This window comes from Salarias fasciatus, chromosome 2 (genome assembly GCF_902148845.1).
Source record: "Salarias fasciatus chromosome 2, fSalaFa1.1, whole genome shotgun sequence".
Lineage (NCBI taxonomy): Eukaryota > Metazoa > Chordata > Actinopteri > Blenniiformes > Blenniidae > Salarias > Salarias fasciatus.
This window is the reverse complement of record NC_043746.1, coordinates 29,839,206-29,862,274: the sequence shown is the minus strand read 5'-3', so window position 1 is coordinate 29,862,274 and position 23,069 is coordinate 29,839,206. Positions and strand designations below refer to the sequence as shown.

Genomic DNA, 23,069 nt, shown 5'->3' with positions numbered 1-23,069 from the left:
AACAACACACATTAAAAGACGACTCAAACACACAAGAACAGACCACAATGTGCAGTAAAAGACGTTAAGACACTCTAAATAAAAAAAACAATAAAATCTGCAACAAGAATTAAAGTCATTCATGATGATAAGTTCCTAAACAATCTAAGAGTTCATCAAAGGACAGATTGATATAAATAACGTGTTAACAGTGTGCAAATGTTGTGGATCCAGCCAAATGTCAAAGTTCCTGTCGGCGTCAGAGGGCTCACTCCTGACTAATGAGACGCTCGTCCTCCAGTAAACAGGAGTTCAGTGAAACAGTAACAGAGCTGTGCTGTTAAAGCAGAGAACTCTGGGAGCAGGACAGAGGAGCTGTTTCTGCCTGAAGAAACAAGAAAGAAACCACGAAAAGCTCAGTAAACCTAACTTTGGTGCTGTTTCAATTACTTGAATTTTGACGTTCCCATGTTATAGATTTTCGCCTATCTGGTCTAATTCATCTGTTTTACAGCTAAAACACCTGGACAAACCGCGCTATCAGTACTGTACAGTAATTATTACAATTGATCGTCCATATGCATGTGAAAGACCCTAAGTTAAGATTGATATTGTTCATATCCTTTGTTTATTTTCCCTAACATCCCATTATTCCTCGTAGAGGAGCCCATTGCTCACGGTGCACAGCAGATTAGAAAAACAGCGTTTCTTCACTGAAGGCTGATTGTGATTAGGAAAAAAACCAAAACAGCGAACCCGTTCCACACCTGCTTTATGGGAAAATCAATGCGGGGAAAATTGAAAAGAGAACCTTTGATGCTGCAGAAATGGAGCTCGCTGTAGAAAAGGAAAGGATTGTAAAAAGGGTGGTATCAGGATTAGAGAGCAGGGGAAGCTCTGCTGATGTTCAGGTGAGCAGAACCGAAGGAGGCTTCGTCTTCCAGGCCCGGACTGAAACCCTCCTCACGTCGTTCAGAATGTGTTTGAGTGGCTGAAAATAAAGACAAAGGTCTTTCAGTGGCTGCACCGATGAGAAGGCTGAAGACTCTGAAGACACGGCGACGCTCAGAGCCACTGGAAAACAGACAAATAGAAACTTGTTGTAAAGTTTCGGCCTCCGTTATTTTGTGTAAACGGGCGAAAAACGAGATTTTCCATAAATGCTCGGCTCAATCCTGAATAAACAGCTGAAGTGAAGGTCCTGCCTCAGGACTCCCAGTCCAGACTGTCCTGGACTTGCTAGTTTTACAGTTGACCTGGTGATCTGTCTATATGAATGTTGAGCAACATGAAAACTACGTTGTTTTCAGTGTTTCTGCTGTTGGCGTGTAAATGGACGCCATTTTCATAAAAAACATGAAAATGCAAAAATGATGTTTTCTCATGAAACACAGTATAAACATCCTCTCAGTCTCTCAACACGAAACAGTTTTAAGCTCATAATCAGAGCATAACGTCGAGGCTCATATATCCTGGGATGATCTGGAGGGAACGTCTTCACGCCATCAGCAGTCACTGCATTCTGCATGTTTCCACTGCGACCCAGTTCCTTCACCCGGTATCGCTCACCGGCGCCGCGCTCCACGCTACAGGCTGTTTGGCCCACTGTGGCAGCAGCGCGCACTTGTAAACAAATTGAATTTATGTAACCTCGCTAACGGGGAGGAAGCGCACGGCGCGGACTGGCTGGCGTGCGCGCGGCGTCCCCGATGTTTGCGGCCCGGTGGAAACGTAGTTATTACGGCCAGAGAGAGTGAACTCTCCGCCTGCGGTGGCGGCCGGCTTGTTTTGCTGTATGGATGATGAAGTTGATGTATGGGCCCCTTGCATGCGCAGAGCGGCCCCGGTGATGAATAGCATCAATACTGTGGGCCGACGGAAAAGAGCGGCGCTCACCAGAACTCATCTCACTGCCTCTTCTCCATTTTCCTGTTTTTTTTTTTTTTTTTTTTTGGCAGAACTCAAATAAATGGTATTGTTTTTGGTTTGTTTGTTCCGTTCATTCCAGAGGTCGAGCTCCTTTTGTGTAGCTTTTAATGAGCTGAAAGCCACGCAGGAGTCACTGGGCGAAGCAGCTGTGAGAGATCCAGGCTGATGAACGGCTCCGCTTCGTCTCTCCTCTGCCTCTGCGTCTGTCCGGCCGAGCAGCCGGCTGCGGGAATGAGCGCTGCAATGGAGGCCAGATCACAATCGGGTGTGAATTGGGCTGGAGATTGGTTTGTAGAAGGAAAATACCTGAAAATGGAAGATGGAACAGGCTCGGCGAGAAGAGCGAGGGACGGGGAACAATGAGAGAAGGTCACGGTTAAAACTGCTGCTGCTGCTGCTGCTGCTGTGAGGATGAAGATGGCGGAGTGGTTTAATACTTGCTCATAATCGCTTGGAGAGAGTGACGATGACACGATGGCGCCAAACTGTTTCGCCGCTTCCGTCCTCTCCACTGTGGAAGCTGGCGAGCGTTTCAGGTTGTCGTGTGGCTTTCATCCCACATCTCACGTCATCAGTCACCTCTTCGTGAATTTAACGAGAAATGACCTGCTGGAGGAGCCAGAGCGGGCCGAGCTCATTAATCCTTCCTAATGACTTATGATAATCGTCTGGGCTGAGGCCGGCACTCAGCCGGCTCACCTGGAGCCCGGAGCCGGTGTGTCAGCTTTTGCTCCTCCTGCCTCCACAAATCACGCAGTGTTTTACAGCGCTTGATGCCGACTGCACTCTATTTTCCGGTGTTTGGTATCAAATTATTTGCGAGCAGAGAGCCCCATCGATTGTTTGTATCACGAGGTGTCGGAGAGACGGCGTCCATAAAACTTTCATGTGTTCTGCTTTCCTCTGTGCCTCAACAGGAGTTAGTGTTTGGCCGTTACTTCCCTCAAAGGGACTCTATTGATTCCTGCATTTATTTTCAACTGTGCTTTCCTCTTTTTTCTCCCTCGCAGTGGCAAACATTCTGTGGCGCGAAGAAGGTACGTCTAGACTGCTTCTGCTCCTCTGTAACATTCATTAGAGGGAGTTAATTGAATTCCTGTAATAGGGCTGCTGAACTGTGATGAGGAGGATTAAATGATTTGATGCTTGGAGAGTAGATAACAGTGTTGTAGGCTTATTTCTGCCCCCAATGTTCACACTGTGAGCCGCTGTCTGGCGTGTAACCGAGCTGCTTGTTCCTCTCCTGCAGGCCTCGGCATCGGGAACATGTTCTACGTGTTCTACGAAGACGGGATTAAAGTCATCCAGCCGGTGGCCTGTGAGATACAGCGACACATTAAGCCCAGCGAGAAGCTCCTCGCGCTGCAGGTGACGAACTCTCACACGACTCACAACGCGGGGATTTTCTTTACCGGCATCATTTATCAGTGTTATCGCTCCTCAGTGGTGGATGTGATGGAGCAGGGGGCAGTGTGGAGTCCGGCAGGCAGAGGGAACCAGGAAACCTCACAAGATCAGTTCTCTAATCTCCAGATGGATGAGGGTTAAGAGTTAGCTTTAGGGCTTAGGGTTGGGTTTGGGGTTTAAGAGTTATGAGTAGGGGTTGGGGTTTAGGGTTAGGTTTTAGAGTTAGGGTTAGGGATTAGGGTTAGTCAACAGAGACACATGTTCAGTTTGCTTTAGGAGGTTGTGAAGCCTTCTGATTGGTCAGTGGGCGGCCGTGACGTCTTCCGAAAGTAAACAAAGCATTTCAGCTGCATTTATTCTCTCTTTCTTTTGTCCCTTTCTGTCTTGATTAATTTTAACGCTACGGCTTTGAAAATGTCCTCATTGTTCTGCTCCCGTCCACCTGTTCTTTTCTTTATATCCATTTCTTCTGAGGCTTCCGTTAAATAAATCGCCTCGGTACCAGTCGAACCGCAGGCTGCCATCTTGGAATACTCAATTTTAGAGCGGAATTAACCTTTATCTGGATTTGAACTGGAATAACAGTCCCATGTAAACACACACAATAGCATCCTCCTGCGTTGGATGATATGTTTTTATCCACGTCTCCATCAGAAGAGTCCTCCACCACCAGATGACCGGATGCTTTCACAAAATTCTGTTTTGAGCTGTTCTGAGTGCCATATTCAGAACTGTGAAACTAAAGATGTTGAATTTTACTCTATAAGAGATTCTTCCTGTTACAGATCAGCTTCCACCTGTGGCACAATATCAATACAACCTCCAGTATATCAGGCGCATTAATATTTCTGGGGAATAATCTTATTCTGCAGCTTCCTCGGTCATATGAGCCACTTTCTGAATCAGTATTCCTGCTGGAGTTTGAAAACTGTCATGATTTCTTCAGCGCTGCGGTGAAAACTCGTCAGAGAATCATAAAGCAGAAACGTCAATGAGAGCGTCTTTTGTTCATAAACCACAAAGCATCCATCGTGACGACGTGGAGTCTGGATAAACCTGTGATGATTGGTTGCGAGCTGACCCGGTCTGACCCTCTGGCTGATCTCGGGGATGATCCTGCTCTTGCGCTGAAGCGTGAGGAGTTTCTTTGCCGCGGCAGGTCTTCCAGCCCGGAGCTGTGATTGGAGCGTGGATCTATACGTCCTCCAGCACCTGCTGATGAATCGCCACGTCTCCGTCTCGCCGCCACTCTGACAGCTTCAAAAGGAATCGCAGCGCTGTCTTCTCTCGCTCCGGCTTCTCAAATTAATGGACCTGGAGCTGAGCGACAAGCCCGCTGCAGTAAATTTAAGGAAGTTTCTCACAGAAATCCTGAAGAGATAAAAAGTTCAGAGCAGCCTGGAAAAGTCCCCTAAAGTGGGAAAATGAGACCAGAGTGACTTTATCTCATAAAATCCTTCACATCCAGTCAAGAACTAAATCTTACTGCAAGAATGGAAGATGATAGCATCGTAAAAACAGAGCAGAGTAATGAAGATAATCAGAAAATGTATCTCCGATCTTCCTGCTGGGTCTCTGAAGGGAAGCAGAGCTGTGAAGCTTTCATGTTCTCCCTGTGCATCCAGCTTCATCTCGTAATCCAAACACATGGGAGATTTATCATCCAACTATCAGTGACCCTCACATCGTACGGCCCACATTTCCTCCTGTGCTGGCTGAAAAAACTCAAACTGCTCCTGATCCGAAAGCAGCTAAAGATATGTTCAGCAGAGACTCCCCCCGTGGAGAAAATCCTCCAGGATCGCAGCATCCACACCTCAGTGCTGAGTCAACACTCTGGAGAAACTTATTTAAAGAAACGACACAATTTGCACCATGGTTGCGTATGGTGGACTGAATTGGAGCGTCTAGCGGCTCCGTTTTGGCCCACAGGCCTTATGTTTGCTACCCTTAGGCTACCTTGTTTTAATGTCCATATTGGGAACTCTTCTAGTTACTTCCTCAAACCTCTACTGAGAATAATGAGCCAAATATCATAAGAATTATAAGAATCAATTTTTACCATTTTATTTCTATTTAAAATGTAATATTTTTGTCTATAAAAGCAGATATGTGTTTGAATATTTTAGGCCCTTTTGATAAGAACTATAATTAAATCAAATCTGAAAGAAATGTTTTCGGATAAAAATGTAAAGGATGCTAATGTCTCATTATCTTCTGTAAATAAAACTGCTTCAGTTCGGTGTTCATTAAGGATTCATTTTATTAGTTTGAGGCAGATCTCTGATGTTCTGACTCAAACACGTTTATCTCTGCATGAACCAAATATGAAAACATCCTGAACATGTTTTATTGCTGTACATGTTCTTCCCAGACGTATTGTGTGGACAGGATTTCGCCGTACGCTGATAGAAAGTAGACATTTAGTGGGAGAATGAGTCAAACAGTGAAGAAATAAAACGGTTTGTGTGAATATAAATGAGCTGAAAGTGATTTGAAGTGAGCTCAGGGCGGCTGCCAGGCCTCATGATCATCCTCCGAGGGTTCAACACTTCTCAGATGGCTCCTTCATTTTCCCCTCTCTTATTAGAAACCTATTGATCAGCAGGCTTCCTCCTCAAAACGGCGCCCGGCGGACTCGGGGGTCGGCGCAGTGTTTCTGTTGATTCATGGAGGAAGTGTGAACAGTCAGGAGGTTTCACCTCTCGGTGGACTCTTCAGCACCAGCCCATCACATCCTGACGCCTCCCAGCAGCTCGGCCCTCCACGCCGGTAGATTTACATGCGTCCTGGAACGAGGCGCCGTCCGCCGGGGTTACTGACGTCCGGGAGCCGCGTGCCGATTGGACAGCTGACGCACATAAAGCAAGACGGCAAATGCGCAACAATCAGCCGAGCGCTCCTCAGAGAGGCGTGGCTCTATTAGGACATCGATCACAGTGACGGCTGCGGCGCTGGCGGCGGTTCTGTCCCTGTGGATCGCACGCCGAGCGCACCGGGCCGGTTCCCACGAGCCGCTCACGCTCTCCCATCACAGACCGCCGCTGATTGATCTGTTTACACACGGCCGATCCATTACCCAGCCCACCGCAGAGCGGCTCACCTGCGACGTGCACCGCGGAGGAAAACCACTACACCTGTGTCTAATCGTTAAACAGTCCAGGATTCATCCCAGCGTGGAAGAAGAGAGCGAGATAAGCTGCAGAGCTGGGTGAAGGTCTGCAGCAGTCAATACGTTATCGTCTGCTATGTTAAAGTACATTACAGTAACACAAACGGAAATCTGTCCTGAAGTACTGCACGCATAGAGGTGTTACCAGTGTTGGAAGTACAGCGTTACACATGATTTTGGTGTAACACCCAGCAGTGGCTACATTACGCAGCATCCAGGAACCGACCAAAGATTCAGTCCAGATAATCTGACAGTCAGATCAACACAGTACAATGCCTGAGTGTAAAATGGATCATCTGAATAATCTGAATCATCTAAAACATTCATGGTATTTAGAGTGACTGAAGTCATAATAACTCATAGAGTCAGTGAGGCTGGTGTCAAACTACAGCCGACAGGTTACAGCTTGGATAAGTTTCTTATCTGAGGCTCACTCACTGACACACTCACACGCAGCATTTGGATGAAAACCTAATAGAAACGGCAGAACACGTGAAGGATCAGGACGTGATGCCATCTTTGATCTTGTCATGGTTGATCATACAGGCACAGGAATAACGGGCAAAATCCACCCGGCTCAGAATTCAATTCAATTCAATTCAATTCAGCTTTATTTATGAAGTGCCAATTACAACACGGCCGTTTCTAGACACTTTTACAGAGAAACCCAACAGATCCACATGAGCAGCATAAGCCACTGTGGAAAGGAAAAACTCCCTTTTAACAGGAAGAACCCTGCAGAACCAGGCTCAGAGGTGGAGAACCCTGCAGAACCAGGCTCAGAGGTGGAGAACCCTGCAGAACCAGGCTCAGAGGTGGAGAACCCTGCAGAACCAGGCTCAGAGGTGGAGAACCCTGCAGAACCAGGCTCAGAGGTGGCGGCTTTCTGCTGTTCCGGTTGGGGTGAGGGGACAGAAAGAGAAGGAGATACGACAGACAATTTCTTGTATCTACATACGATTCATATATGAACACAGGGTACAGAGGCTACAAGAGGAACAATCATCAATGACATGTAGCAATACAATGAAATTACAGTAGTACGATGAAATTACATTGAAACGAGAGAAGGAGCAGAGCTGGGAGCCGGTTCCACATGGCAGGAGCCCGGGGTTCAGTAAACCTTACACCCACTGGGTCCGGGTTAGAATCCAACCAGGATCCTGTCGCTGTGAGGTGACAATGCTAACCACTGGAGCTGGTTATAATGATAGATGTCCTCGGCAGGAATATGTTTATTACTCTCATCAGGCGGTGCGGCGGAGCAGTGGTTAACCCTCCTCCCTCGCTGCTGAACAGACTGCTGCAGCGTCCGCGGGCTGCCTGGAACCAGAGCAGGAGTGGAGCTGTGGTGAGCCTCGGAGTTGGTTTGTGGACGAGCACGTCCTGCAGAAGCCACTGAGCTGCAGCCTGCAGCAGTCTGGCCTGAGACTGTGGGGAACCACCGCAGACGTCACAGACGCACCGTCGCTCCGAATCACGAGGCAGTCAAGGCGGAAAGCATCAGCACGCACATTCACTCACACTGTGGAAACATGCTTCCTGAAGGCTTCCACTGTTTTATAAAGAAATGTCCAGTTCTGAAATCTGTACATTAAACAGACACTGTGCATCTGTGCGTTGGTTGGCGGTCAGCGGCGCCGTAAAGCGAGTCACACCCCCTCCCCCCACATCCTGGCATATGCAACACATCAACACAGGCAGCGTTCCAGCCGCCTCCATTCACACCCTCAGCTGGGCATCGCATGTTCGATTTCTCGCCTCTCGAAGGTGCAAGAAGTGAGATATTTCCCGCCTGCGGTGCAGAGGAATGACCGCAGAGTGGGTCTGCCCGGCCGCCGCCGGGCTCCGGGCCGGTGAGTCAGACTGCAGCTCAGCGGTTCGCCTCCAGGCCGCGGTGCACTCAGAGCAACGGGGCTCCACCTGCACACACAGCAACTCATTATGGAGCACAGTGGAGCCGGAACATCGAATGTTCATCATGTTCAAAGTTTCTCCTTTGCACGATGTTTCTGTTCTGTACTAAATTACCAAGAGTCGCAGATTATTTCTGCTCTGTTCGGCGCTTCATGCATCAGGAAGTAGGAGAAGTTAGAAAACTAGAAACATGACCTTCCAAATAGATTTCTTAGTTTTATGTCAGGATTTTAAAAGTTTGCTGGTATTTTTCACCATGTAGCCACTGATAATAAGCCTCTTTTTGTTACTCTGTTGATTTCAAATCCAGATATCGGCTATTATTTTGTTTCCTGTACAGAACAGGACCTTGAATTCCAGGACAAACAGATTCAGAAACGGCTCGTATCAACTAGAATGAGAAAACACAATAAGTGACCACTGTCAGTGTTATGAGTGTGTTTCTCTGTTGTTCTCTTTTATACCTTGTTTTATACATCGATGCTGAGGCCTGAACTTACTATTTGGTTGTTTTGAACAATGAGAGTAAAAACCATTCTGCTCTGATTCCGTGTCTGGAACAGAATCGTACTCCACATGCTGTAAAATAAAACCTCCCATGGTGCATCCTTCGGGCTTCATTTACACAACGAACTTTCAAGTGAAAATTCACCGTTTTTTTTGCTTCCTGTTTTCATGTTTTCAGAGCAGCGTTCTGAAAACGTCTGTTTATACAACAACAGCAGACACACTGAAAACCCTGCAGTGAGCATGTTGGGCCACTAGAGGGGGTAGGGAAACTGTTTACGACCACAGTGGTGCACATGTGCACTAGCCGTTTCTTTGGAGACGGATAGCAAACATTTCCAGAATGTTTAGTTTTCCTCCGTTTCCATGGAGACAGCCAGAGCGTTTCAGGAAAGTGTTGTTTCCCCCCGTTTCCTTGGTGACGGAGCATCAGCGTTTTCAGCGGTCATGTCGGTGTTCCTGAAGCTCCTCATGATGCTTCACCATCTACAGAAACTCAAAGCATTCTCATTTCCTGTTTCGCTGTCGAGTCTCTTGGCTCTGTTCCCGGGCCGGGTAGATCCACGTTCGGTTTGCTCCACTGAGCCGGGTCCTGCAGGAAAGCAGCATCGTGCTGATGGGTGAAGGACGGCCGCAGAGATTCTCTGGGTTTTGTGTTTTATGGCGCTCTACCTGAGAGAAGCTGGCCGCTGGGACGGCGCCTGTCACCGGCGGCCTCGGCTGTAGTAAATATGAGTGAAAGAGCCCATCTCGCCCTGCTGGAGCCCTTCACTCTTCCTTCCTGGCCTGCAGCTCCCCGAATGGTCCCGGCGAGTCTGCAGCAGGCAGACTGGGCTCAGCCTGAAGGGCTGGGGGGGCAGTGGGGGGGTTCCCAGAGAGAAGGGTCCTGATGGCCACAGAGCCGCACGGCGGCCGCCGTCTCTGTTTGGCCTGGGTTATGGACGGGCGAACGGGGGTGGTTAGAGACTTCTGCAGGACCTGCAGAAGCTCATTTATCTAAGTTGCCACAATAACAGGAGTCACATCAGCGCAGTGATGAGACGGAGAGGTAAACAGCCCGGTAGAGAAGCTGAAGGTAATTGTTTTTTAATGAGATGTATTTTCCCATAATATGAAAAACAATTAGCTAACGGCGTGTGTTTGTGTGTGTGTGTGTGTGTGTGTGTGTGTGTGCGTGTGTGTGTGTGTGTCTTGCAGGAGGAGGTGTGTCCCGTCTCTCCAGGAGACTCGGTCCAGAGGTGTGTGTGGTCATCGGCGGTCAACATCAAGGACAGATTCATCTACGCCACCCAGCCGACCCTGAACCGGGTGCTGGTGGTGGACGTCCAGTCTCAGAAGGCCGTCCAGGTAATCTGACGCCTGAACTGGAAGAACTGTTTCATGTCATTTTGACTGTCTGACAATCCTACTTAGAAGTAAACACTGTTTGTATGTTTGGGAATTTCGTGTTTCAGCTGTTAGCTGTCATGCGTTCGACGATACGTTGACTGTTTCACACACAAACACACACATTCATCCTGTCATTTATTTATTTACTAGAGCGATAAGTAATGACAAAACTTCCACAAAAGTCACTATTCAGTAATCAGTGTATGAAATTCAGTGAGGATTTGGCCTTAAATTGATGTGAATATTTTATATTTCAACGAACTAAACTGTTCTGAGTGAAATGAGGAAACCGGTCAGTTCAGGCTGTGGAAGGAGATCAGTAGTTCTGGGTTGGAGAGACGGAGGCCAGAGGAGGTTTGGGGTTCAGGTAATGATCTGAGTTCCAGTATCTACTGATCCTGTCACGTCAATATAATTTACTCCTCACGCTTGTGAATACACTCTCAATTTAAATCTTTGATCTTGAAATTTACAGCAAACAGACGTGAGGATGTGTTCTGAACTTTTCATTCTGGCTGGGCCGGCCGCTGAGTTCATCTCGTTTGTCCTTTTTCCTGTTTGTGTTTTCTGAACTGTGATGACCTCGGGGTTTTGTTGACTTGTGTGTGTGTGTGTGTGTGTGTGTGTGTGTGTGTGTGTGTGTGTGTGTGTGTGTGTGTGTGTGTGTGTGTGTGTGTGTGTGTTGGTGCTGGAGCGTGGTGCTCAGTGGAAGCAGAGCGGCTCTCTGAGCGTGGAGGATGTTTTCTTCCCACTCCTGAAGCCTTAAACAAGGCCGGCTAAATGTCAGGAGTGCGCGGCGCTGCGAGGGACACACTCTCACACTCCTTCCTCTTCAAGTGGATTCAGCAAACGTGTTTTAGAGCTGAAGTTACTCTGCGCTGATTAAACACACGTTTGGAGTTTTGTTCCCTCGAAGTGTGAAAACCTGAGCAGCGTTTGTCTCGACTCCTCTGGTTATTTACACCGTTTGAGTTCTGGATGCAAAAAAGATACTTTCTGGATTTCACTGGACTGTGTGAAGCCCCTCAGAGCCTGGAGCTGCTAGACGCAGCGTGAAGCCTTCTCAGACTGGCTGGATGTCATGTGACCGAGGCGTGACCACAGACTCTCACGGTTCCTCCGCCTCGCTCCGTTCCACCTCAGCTCAGTGCTCTCACCTTTAGTTTACCCGCTAATCCCTGACCCGCCCCGCTTCACCCACGACCCACACTTAGCTTCACATTGACACGGAGACCTTGACTGTCCTCCTCCTCCTCCTCCTCCTCCTCCTCTTCCTCCTCCTCCTCCTCCTCCTCCTCCTCCTCCTCCTCCTCCTCCTCAGCAGGGCCGACCGTTCGTTTCCCCTCCAGATGGTGCGGGAGCCGCTCCTCTGAGACTCCGTCACCTTGTAGCTTCGCTGTTCAGCTGCAGGAATTTGATTGTTTCCGCTGAGGAAGCGGCACGGAGCCCAGATGTGACAGTTCCTGCCGCTGGAACGTCAGCTGAAGGCAGAGATGGAACAAAGCAAACTGGAAACACATCGGACTGAAGCACGGATTCGTAGTACTGAACACATATTTTAGAACCTTTTACTTCTTATGCATTCAATACTTTTTAGATTATAGTTTATCATAATAATTAATTTTTCTTGTTTGGCACATTGCACACACTCCTAGCATGAGTCCTGTTGTTGGATTTGAGAGTGATCTCGGTATCTTGACGATGCGCCTCTTCAATGGGATGAATTATTTGCCACATGGCTGAAGGTGAAGATAACACCGGGGCAACGTTTAGAAGTTTTAAAAAACACGCAAAACTTCCGTAGCTCAATCGGAGCCCTGAAAAAACAGCTTTTTGAAAAGAGCTGAGACTCCGTCGCCATGGAAACAGATGTCAATAGACATTGTCTGACGTTCCCTTCCGTCCACGGCGCCTCGTGCACGCCGCCGCCTTTCCCTGGAACCTGGAACGGGACAGACCGCCGTCGGATGGCGTTCGAAGACCGGCCCGCCTCGCCTCACTCTTCATTTCCTCCAGGGAATCTCAGTTTTCTGCGCCACGCTGCGGCTCGGCGGCGGCGTTCAGCGGCGATGAGTCAAACCGGCGTCCCGGAGTCCCGGAGTCCGTCCCCGGCTCGTCATTCAGCCGCCTGGAGGTCTGGCTTCACTGCGTTACATTAGCAGCGGTTAATTAACCAGCCGAACCCGTCACTCCCGAGGAAGACTGAGAGACTCGCTTCTGCCTCCCGCCTTTCATTCCTCTCTTTGAATTATTAATATGACTGATGTGCGTAAAGTGATAACAACAAGCGAGTTGCGGTTTGCAATTTGCAGCCAATTAAATCCCCGGCGAAGAGTTTTTAATGAGCGGCGTGTGTTTGGGGTTTTGTGCGTAATGAATCAGTGTTTGACGTTGTGATCAGACCTGCGGCGGCGTTTTGGCGGAGGATCTCCATAATGTCCCTCAGACTGAGGGGAAGTGGAGAACACCTGTTTCCTCTGGTGAGCTGGGATCGAGGAGACGTTCTCGTCTTGTTTGCAGGAACTCTCAGAGGAGCGCGTCGCTCTCGCCGATACTGTATTTTACCACAGTAAACAACACGATTAAGACCGCAGAGGAAACGTGATGAAAAGCAAGCAGCGGTGGTGGGAATGAGGAGGGATGGCTGCTTCCTGCCGCTGCCTTTGAGCCTTCCGTCTCCCTGCTCTCAGGCGGACGTCATGCAGGAGCAGCTCTCCGCCGCCGCCGCCGCATTGTTCCCCCTCGGAACGCGGCCCGCCGCGCGTCAGGCGGCGGATAAAGACCGAAAGCAATTACTCCGGTGTGGTAAAGCAATTGTGTCTGTCAGCACTTGATTTGAAATGCGGCTCAGCGCCAAACACACCTGATACATAAAAAGCGCGGCGCCGGCCCGCCTTGTTAAAAGAAGACTCGCTCCTGTCAAAGCCTGCAATATATTAGTCTGCGGGGAAACTTTTCTAAAGCATTACCTCTGCACATCAAAGCCGATCTCTTCAAACGCAGAGTGCAGATTGCTCTGAATTGGTATTCTGCGGCGGCGCCGCTCGCCTCTCTTCTGTCCCTTTTCCAGACGGTCAGCACCGATCCGTATCCGGTGAAGCTCCACTACGACAAGTCCCACGACCAGGTGTGGCTGCTGAGCTGGGGAGACGTGGAGAAGAACTTCCCCACCCTGCAGGTAAATCCTCTCTGAACGCCGCTCAGGGCAGAGAATCGCACACAGACCCGCTTTTCTAACAGCCGGACAAAAGTGTATTTCCCATTTACCGATGCAGCGTCGGAGCAGGCGTAGGATCGAACACCCCGGACCACTGTTTCTGTTGGGTAAATGTTTAAATCGGCTGTTTTCGTCTCTTCACCGTAGCACTGAATCATCCTGAAAGAGGTTCAAACAAAGAACTAAGGAAAAAAAAAGAGTAGATATCTGTTGAAACGTGAAAAACAAGGTTGAATTTGCAGGAAATGGTGAAGTCAGGGTGGCGAAGTGAAGGAGCAGGATGAGGGGGAACTGCTTCACACTGATGTTTAAAGAAGGAAAACATTTACTGTTAATAGTTACTGTTAACTGAGAAAAAGAAATGCACAGCAAAAATCTGTTTCTTTATCTGTGCTTCACACTCATTTCAAAATCAGTACAGTTTCCGTTTTATTTAAATCAGTGTTAGTATTGATTTGTTTTACTGCGACATGAATCAGCCTGAAAACTCTGGTTATAATGCATCACCTCATAAATATTTCAGTGTTGATCTGAAACCATCGAGCACTAAAACATCAGGCTCAATATGGGTGTTTTTTTTTAACAAACTTTTTAAAATGACTGCATTACATATTTGTGCCATTTAATCATAAAAAAATGCGGGAAATGAGTGAAACTCACCAAAATTCCATTATTCATCAGTTATAAATCTCCAGATATGAGCTATATATGTGTGTGTCTGCTGTGACTTGGTTTGTGGAAGTGTGTGTTTTTCACTGACTCCGGCTTCGAGTGCTTTTAGAGGAAATTCATTTTGGTCTGTGGCGGTTTGCTTTGTGCACCGTGGCTCATTCACAGCGAACCCTGCCTACACAGCACCGCACGTCTGCACGCCCATGCATTATTTAGACACGTAGGACGTCAGCACACACACGCACACACGCACACACACACACACACACACACACACACACACACACACCGCCCCCCACTGAGGAGCTCCAAAACTGAAAAACAAAGCACAGTTTGCTCCAGAGAGAGCCAGCCAGACACTCCGAGTGCATTCATCACACTCCTGCTCAGCAGCGGCCTGCCTCTCTGTTCGCCAGGTGATCAATCAGGCCAGCGGAAGAGTCTCCCATCACACCGTGCACACGCAGCCGGTCGGCCGGCGCTTCGACCGGGTGGACGACTTCTTCATCCCCGCCTCCAGCCTCATCATCAACCACGTCAGGTACGTCCGGCTCGGCCCGACGCCGCTCGCTGATCGGACCTGATCTGATCGTTCACTTCGCCCCATTGGCAGCTTGTTCTCTTAGCCTAACGTCTGTGGAGAGTGGATCCAGCTGTGAGGGTTGAAGTGTGTGTTCTCAGCAGAAATGTGTCCTGCAGATGAGCCCACCGCCTGCGTCTTTCCTCCGAAACCACAGAGTCAGGTTTAAAAGTGACGAACGCTTCTGTTACTTTTGTTCTTTTCAGTAAATCTGAACGCTGCGAGTCTCACAGCTGAGGTGGAGTCCGTCAGTCTGTCAGCCTCGTTTACACATCCAGGCTTTTTTTAGAGAAAACGCTAAACTTTCAATGCAGCTTGATGGCCCGTTTCCATGGCTACGGTGCTCAGAACCACTGAAAAATACTTTTTTTTTTTCAAAACGGCTTCCAAGGTGGAACTTTTGGAAAACATTACATCCCAGTAGACATTCTGGAAAACCCAAATTTTCCCATGTGGACAGATGAAACTCTGCTCCTGGTCCCAGTCCTGCTCCTGGCGTCGATCTGCAGCTTTTCACCGACTTTACACGTTGTGCAGAATTCACAACTTCGACGACCTGCTGTGAAAAATAATTCGAGTTCTGATGCCGCTTCAGCTAAAACTGAAGAAAAGGGATTGAAATGAGTTATTAAAAGGAGAGGCAGCAGAGCGTGAGCCACTCCGTCGTCATCTATCACAGCTTTTAGCTGATTTCACCTCATCCCGGCGTAACGCTGATAGCAGGTGAACTCTGACTGAGGAGTCTGAGTCCTGCTTGAAAGAAAAACAAAGCATCCAGATCTATGGAGGAAGAGGCACTGACATTACATTCAACAAAGACATGATTAAAAAAGAAAGACGTACAAGACAGGGCTGCAGAGGGCATCCTGTCAATCCGTTCATAAGTTTATTAATCTGATTAAAGTGACTTTTTATTGATTAAGTTACATCCTGAATGACACTATATTTTTAAACAGAAGATCTTTTTAAACTACTGAAGGAGTTCATCAGTATTTTACGGTTAATATAGTCAAATTTCCCTCTTTTTTAATTATAATAATAATGTTAATAATAATCTGTTGAAAAACAAAATTGTATGTGATCTTTAAACTCAGCAGGAATGAATCCAGATGAAGAAATGCATCGTCAGCAGGCTGGATTCAGTCTGTCTGCAGCGGCTCAGAAACCTGAGGCGACGCTGTTCAGATCATTCCTGGACGAGGCTGAAAGAGTCCAGAGACCGTTAGTGTGCAAACAACAGTGGCGGGACGGAAACCCAGCAGGTTTATCCTCAGATGACGCCGGGACGGCGTGCGTCTGCTTCTTCTTGACTGCCAGATAAAGAAAACGCCACCGCAGTCAGAGGGGGAGCAGCTGGCGTCTTGGTTGCTCGTCATCGTTTCAGCTGATCGGCAGCAAAGCAACTCAAAGAGAGGAGCAGGTGGGAGTGTGTTCGGAGTGATCTCTGGACGGAGGGATCCACACCGCCGTTAGGCTGGACGCTTCTCCTCCTCCATGTCTCCGGCCTGGAATCCGTGCACGGCTTGGCGGGGCGTCGGCTGGCTCACGGATCCGTCTCTCCGTCGAGCTGCCGGTGGAGGTGTGAGGGTGTGACGGAAATGTTCCTGACACATAGCGACTCACTAGTGCCGACTGCGTCATTCAAACCCAATATTTAACCTTAAAATACCTTCAATGCAGACATAGAGCTCATATAGCTCAAAACAAAGAGCATCTCCACCTGTCAGCGACTGGAGTGTTCGTCAACTCACCGTAAAACTGTTCATAAAACAAAGTTCGTAAAACAAAGCTGCAACAGAAACAAAAAGTTTAGAAAGTGAAATAGTAAAAAGACGAGTTCACAGCATTTCTGTTGCTCCTCTAATCCCTCCATACGGCTCCTGTAGAAGCCACAGCGCTGATTTTTTGTCCCCACACTGCAGCAGTGTTGTTTTCCATTGTGTCGACTGGGCCTCGCTGCTTTTTAAGGCGAATTGAAGCGTTATTTATTCGTGGGTGTACCGTGTTAGGCTGATGAATGGAAATGACACAGGATTTTGTTAGCGGTGAAGCTCATAAATCAGCTGTGTAACAGTGAAGCCGCCCTCTGTGAATGTGGCAGGACAATATACAGCTATATATCCAGATCGATGCCGGCGCATTCATGTTGTTTTTTATTCCGACAGCTGTTTTATTGCACATATTAGGAGGGCTTAAATTAACTGCTGCCTTGCGGCACGGATTTTTTTTTTTTTTTTCCATCCAGTAGCCGCGGTCATTCGTCTGCGACGCAGCATCGATTAGTCGATTTAGCAACATGCGCAGCGGCGTGAGGACGCCACATACATCCGGCCACTTGCGGGAGTGTGTTTAACGAGCGGGGATTCCCTCAGCAGCGCTGGAACGTCTGGGAGCCGCCAGTCATTACACCCATCGACCCACACTCGGGGAGCTCTGCGTGTCAGCAGAAGAAACGCCGCTGTTTTATATTTATAGTCACATCCGCAGTGCCCTGCAGCCCAGGCTGCCCACCCCGCCGATCCCGGACGTTTCTAATCACTGTGCAAACCGCTGCTGGCCAAGCAAGCGGAGCGAGGTGCTGATTGGATGTTCTTCATGCTGGAGGACGAGTGAACAGGCTGCGCTGCGTTATCGACGTGTTTGACTGCAGCCGCCATTGTCTTGCTCTCCGTCGGTGTGTGGAGCCCTCGGGATGCTCCAGTCAGCTGCACAGCAAACATCGGCTTAGGGTTAAGTGTTTCCAAGAGAAACAAAAACCCCGACATGAAGATAAGATGGAGACATGCAGAGTGCGATGACCCTGTTGTTCAGCCCCGGGAGGGGTTTAATGCTTTGCTCAATGGTACAATGGTACAGCTGTCGGTGTGGGTCTGCCGACGGGGCGACCCAGCTGTGTTCACATCAACGTCTGATTGTTCATTCATCACAGCTTCACACGCGCAAAGCATGTTTCTGTTGTGAAAAATAACCACTTCGTTAGCAGATAAACGCTCGGCCGACCTTCTGCCTCCAAGCATGATGCTAATACATCACAGCGGCCATCGATCTGCCGCCACAATACTGAAAACAATCCATAGCAAAACAATTCCGGCGCTGCTGGACAGCCACGGCCGCGATATTAGTCTGTAAATCATCTCCCGCGTCTGCCACTGCATGAAAATGGCTTTTTCACTTTTAAACGGCGCAACGCGTTTTCCAATGATTCTCTCCTGAATGATCAGCCGTCTCGTCTCGGGGTTATTTCATTACCCAGGTCGGACGTGTCAGGATGAAGAAGCAGCCGGTTTCAGTCAGACGGCCGCCGCACGAATTTCATCTCACGACGGGAGATTTCCAAGTCACACAAAAGTCACTGGTTGGTCTGACCGGAAAGTCAAAGCTCTTCAACTACCAACCCGTCCTCACTCTCTTAGTGGCTCCTTTCCAGAAAACAACACGGAATCTTGTGGTTTTACTGACTGCAGGATTTTGATGAATTAAGGTGTTTTCACAAATTATGAAAACATAATTCAATTTAGATCTATAGATTGAGGAAACCCCTGCGCTGGAAGAAAATGCCTGCTCTGCACAAAAAGGCCAAAAACCAGACTGGAACCAGGGATTTCCTCTCAGGATTCCACCCACTGCACCACAACTATGGTGCCGAAATCTCAGAACAACAATGTCCAGACAGGACAGAGTTTTCAGAACAACTAATCCAGCATCATCAAAACACTGGGGTTATGATTTAGAAGAACTTTTTCATCCAGAGAAAGGCCTGGAATTTCTTCTGCCTCCACATATCGTCGGTCAACATGACTCCAGCACCTCATAGCACTGAAAGTATCAAAGTTTTTATCTACAGTCAACTGGAAACCCTCAAACTGGGAGCCATTCTGTGCTCAGGAGTCATGGTCACAAACCGCTGATGGCAAAATCTATTATTTAACTGTCTAGACAAATCTAGACATTGGTTAATGAAATCGCGATCCTTTATGATCTATCAGTGCTTTTAATCAGTGTTAAATAGCTCACGAAGTTTGAATAATGAGAAAAACAACTTCACTTTCAATCCAAACAACAGCTGTTAAACAAGGTAAAAATGAAGTGGAGCAGAAAAGTGATTTTTAAAACGGACAGGATGGACTGACTGAGGCTGTAAATCTGTCGGAGACATGTTTACATGACAGTGTTTCAGAAAAGTCTCACGTTTACACGGCAGCAGCAGCACCGTTGGCGTGAAGGCGTGTCCTGAGTTCCTCACACTGCTGAACACACACACACACACACGCACGCACACACACACAGTCCAGAGTGTGTGAGCCGTACGGCAGCGTCTGCCGGACTCGGCGATCTCTGGATCGATGATTCCCTTCACGGGGACGGCGGTGCGCTCTGTGGCTTTCAAACAGCCGTTTTCCCCTCGCAGGTGCAGACGTCTGGCCGTTCAGATGGCATAAAAGATGATGAATGGCGGCGGGACTGGAGTGGCTGTCAGCATCGATCAGCTGGTGTTCGCGTTTAATTGAGGCCTGTCAGCTCGGCGCATATTCATCCTCCCCATTCCTCTGCTGATAGCGTCTAATGTGCCGATAAAAAGATTGCCTGGGCGCCTCTAATGAGCGGCATTTGCTCTGATCTGTGGCCACACCAAACGCCGCCATCATTCCATTAAAAGGAAGAACTACAGCTGATGCTAGAGCGCCAATATAAAGCTTGTCAGGGGCCAGGATTTAGCCATTTAAGTGTTTAAATGAACTTCTCAGCAACACTTAATTTTCCCTCCAACATTTCTTTAAAAATTATGCCACTTCAACAATTTCCATAATTACCTAGAATAAATCAATTCCCCTCTCCTATTACACGCTGACCTCCTCTTGAGGTGTGCATTGTCATTGTGCCGCTGACGACTCCACTCAAGGTCATTTCATTCGCATTTCTCACGTATATTAAGAAATGAGGTTACAGGCATGGTGTGGAAGATTACTTTACATTTTATATTCATTTTATTCAGATTTCTTGCTGGGACGACCAATACAGACAGCTCCTGTCCTCCAGTCCTCCTTCTAGCTCTTTATTTAACTCAGGGTAAAGGATGTGAACCACAGGACGAACATACGGCCACAACACGAACAAAACTACGGGCGCTTCAAACCAGGGTGGAAACAGGAACAAAACTGAAGCTCCAATCCAGCCAAACCACCAACAAAATGGGAAAAAAAAAAAAAAATCCTAGATGTTTTTCAAAGGAATGTCTTCAGAGTAGCGCCAGCACAGAGCCGAGCGGATATATCAGCGATGCTGCCATGAACGCCAGCTACCTGGCTGCGATCAAACGCGCTTTAAAGCCGTGCTGTCAGGGGATCTGTGGATATTTCACTGTTTTTTGCTCCAGAGGGTTTCATTCAAATTGGATTTATGTTGAGATTGGAGTCATTTTCTGAAGTAATTATTTGGTTTAGTGAAAATACAGACATTTTCATCATTGCATACTCTGTGCCACAACAAAGAAAGAGTTTCAATTAAATGTCCATTATGTCTCTGTTTCACTGGTCCGGCCCAACTCCGGATGAAATCGGGCTGTATGAGGAACTGGAAAAAAATGAAAATGCCTGTTTTTGCAATGTGGAGGGAAAGTAGGGCACTGAGAGAAAACTGCCTGACAGAACAAAAAGCCCTGGTTTGAACCCACGTCACTGTCAGGAAGGCTTCCCTCCAGGTTCAGCCTCGCTAAAATCTCTAGAAATAACAGCGAAGCAGCTTTCTGGAGTGGGATGTACAGTATTTAAGGTGGCTGTAATTTGGCATCAGCTTCAGAATCCAGCTGTCTGTGAGGAGGGAGGGACCGGTCTGCTGGAAAGTCATCATTCTCTGTCTGTCTTACATTAACCATCCAAACGCTCTGTATTTACTGGGAGTGGAGAATGAACGACTGGCAAACGGCGGCTGCACATATTGCCATTCAGTTTTGTACAAAGTGGGGAACCAGCAGATTTATATTCCAAGAGACGAGCCTCCAGAAAATCGAAAAAATATATCCTAATTTTGAGTTTACGACACAGAATGTGGTATTGATTGAACCTTCTTTGTTTTTCTCTTCAAATTGCCCACAGATTTGGTCTCATTCTTCATCGAAATGAGCCTGTCCTCCACAAGATTGACCTGGAGACGACGTCCTACGTGAAAAACATCAGCTTACGGGAGTATAACTGCGTCCCCAAGTCCGTGGCCTACACCCACCTCGGCGGCTACTACTTCGTTAACTGCCGGCCGGACTCCACCGGCGCCACGCAGCCCCAGCTCGTCCTGGACGGCGTGACGGACGGCGTGATCGGACAGAACCGGGACGTCGCCGGCACGCCCTACGTGTCCCCCGACGGCCACTACCTGGTCACGGTGGACGACAGGGACGGCCTGATGAGGATCCAGACCGTCTCGGAGCGCGGGCGGATCGGGGAGCCCTTCGACATCCACACCAACCTGCACCTGTCCGACGTGGCGTTCCAGCGCTCCTTCACCGAGCTCCACCAGTACAACGTGTTCGGCAGCTCCGGCCGGCAGACGGACGCTCTGTTCGTGGAGCTGAGCAGCGGCAAGGTGAAGATGATCAAGAGCCTGAAGGAGGCCGCCAAGCCGTCGGACTGGCCGTGGAGCAGCAGGAACAGGGTGATGGCGAGCAGCGGCCTGTTCGGACAGTACCTCATGACCCCGTCCAGAGAGTCCCTCTTCATCCTGGACGGGCGGCTCAACAAGCTCAACTGTGAGATCACCGACGTGGTGAAGGGGAACGTGGTGGCGTGGGTCGGGGAGTCCTAAGACCCCCCCTCCCCCGCCCTCCCGCTCGGCTTTGCCCCTGAAAGGTACTGTTGCACTGAATTCTGTTGCAGATCTGTTAATTTTGTGGGAAAACGAAAACTGCAGATTCAAATTGAATTGTAAGTCCACTCGATGAAAGAATGTCACTTAGAAAAAAAACAAACAAAAAAAAAAAAACAAAGGAGCGAGGGCGTAATTGACCATTTTCGTCTGACAGCCACGTTATTTGGGTGTTTTGATTCCACTCGGGGGTTTGCTGCCTCGGCGTCAAACTTGCTTGCTAGTAACATTTTTCAGGACAATTGGTATGAGTCTGTGTGCAACTTTGCATTAATATTCAGTGTGTGGGAATGCTGTAGATTAAGAGTTTTCTCAGTGTGGAGGAGGAGCCTCCCCGCCTCAGAGAACCTGCGCCCCCTACAGGTGACAGGTTTCCACATTTTACCACCACTTCTCTCACCAACACTTTCCTTGGCTTCGTCAACTCTAAAATGTTTAATTTGGTGTTTTAGAAGCTGTATCTCGTCATCAAGACTGTATGGAACATTTCCGTGATGTTAAGACACTGTGGAGATCAGACATGAGAACCAGCCCATGAAGGTCTGATTTTATGGAATCATCTCGAGATTTTTCGTTGTTTTCCACGCGCTGCACGCCATCCTCTCTCTGTATAGATACAAAACAAAGTGCATCCTGTCCAAAGCGTACCTACAGAGAGGCAACCAGATGATTGTAGTCATTTTTCTGGCTGTTTTTTTCCAGTTGCTGCGCCCCTGCTGAGGTTCTCTGGTGCCCCCGAGGGGGGGCTCGCCCCACACTTTGAACACCACTGCTGTAGATAAATCTAACATAAACTGAAATGAACCAATAAACACACACACACACACACACACACACACACACACTCACGTATACATGTATATGTATATTGTATATGTCCAGAATAACTCTTGTAATTTAGGTTTCCCCGTCCCAGACTTTTTCCTGTGCCTTCAAGGAAAATTCCCGTCCATCGGAGCGACTCCAGTAATGATTCCCTCTTCTCTTTCTTTGACCCCCTTTATTCATGCTGAGCGAGGCTCCTTGCAAATCTCCCGCTCTCGTCCGTCCGTCCGTCCGTCCGTCCGTCCGTCCGTCCGTCCATCCGTCTGTCCGTCCGATCAGCGTCGCCGCCTCGGTCTAATTAAACGGAGCCCTCGCTGTGATCCCGTCCCGTTTGAAGTGGAGGCTTCATTACGGCGGAGCGCTCTGCAACCTTCGACTGGAAACTGTAAGCGGCACTTTCCAAGGCTCTGAATGGTAGTTTTCTCTTTTTTTCCTTCATAGTCCAAAGCAGAGAAATGAAAGTCAGTGGTGATGTTAGTGAAGTCGCACCAGCTTTATACGCGACACATTGTGAAATCTCAAGTATTCCACAGATGTTCCTTAGCAACCAGCTGGTACTCGTGTGTGTGTGTGTGTGTGTGTGAAGATCTTATGACTTTTAATAACCCAGGACCAAAAAA

At 48.3% G+C, this 23,069-nt stretch overlaps 1 protein-coding gene across 1 annotated transcript in view; it reads left to right on the top strand.

Moving 5' to 3' along the window:
• Positions 1-23,069, top strand: part of fstl5 (follistatin-like 5) — a 172,681-nt gene that overhangs the window by 137,388 nt on the left and 12,224 nt on the right. Inside the window, exons 12-18 of the mRNA XM_030107254.1 lie at positions 2,919-2,945; positions 3,158-3,276; positions 10,109-10,258; positions 13,371-13,478; positions 14,606-14,730; positions 20,862-21,566; positions 22,730-22,737. Of these exons, the coding sequence (XP_029963114.1) occupies positions 2,919-2,945; positions 3,158-3,276; positions 10,109-10,258; positions 13,371-13,478; positions 14,606-14,730; positions 20,862-21,564 (1,232 nt within the window). The 3' untranslated portion in view covers positions 21,565-21,566; positions 22,730-22,737. The remainder of the gene's footprint in view (positions 1-2,918; positions 2,946-3,157; positions 3,277-10,108; positions 10,259-13,370; positions 13,479-14,605; positions 14,731-20,861; positions 21,567-22,729; positions 22,738-23,069) is intronic.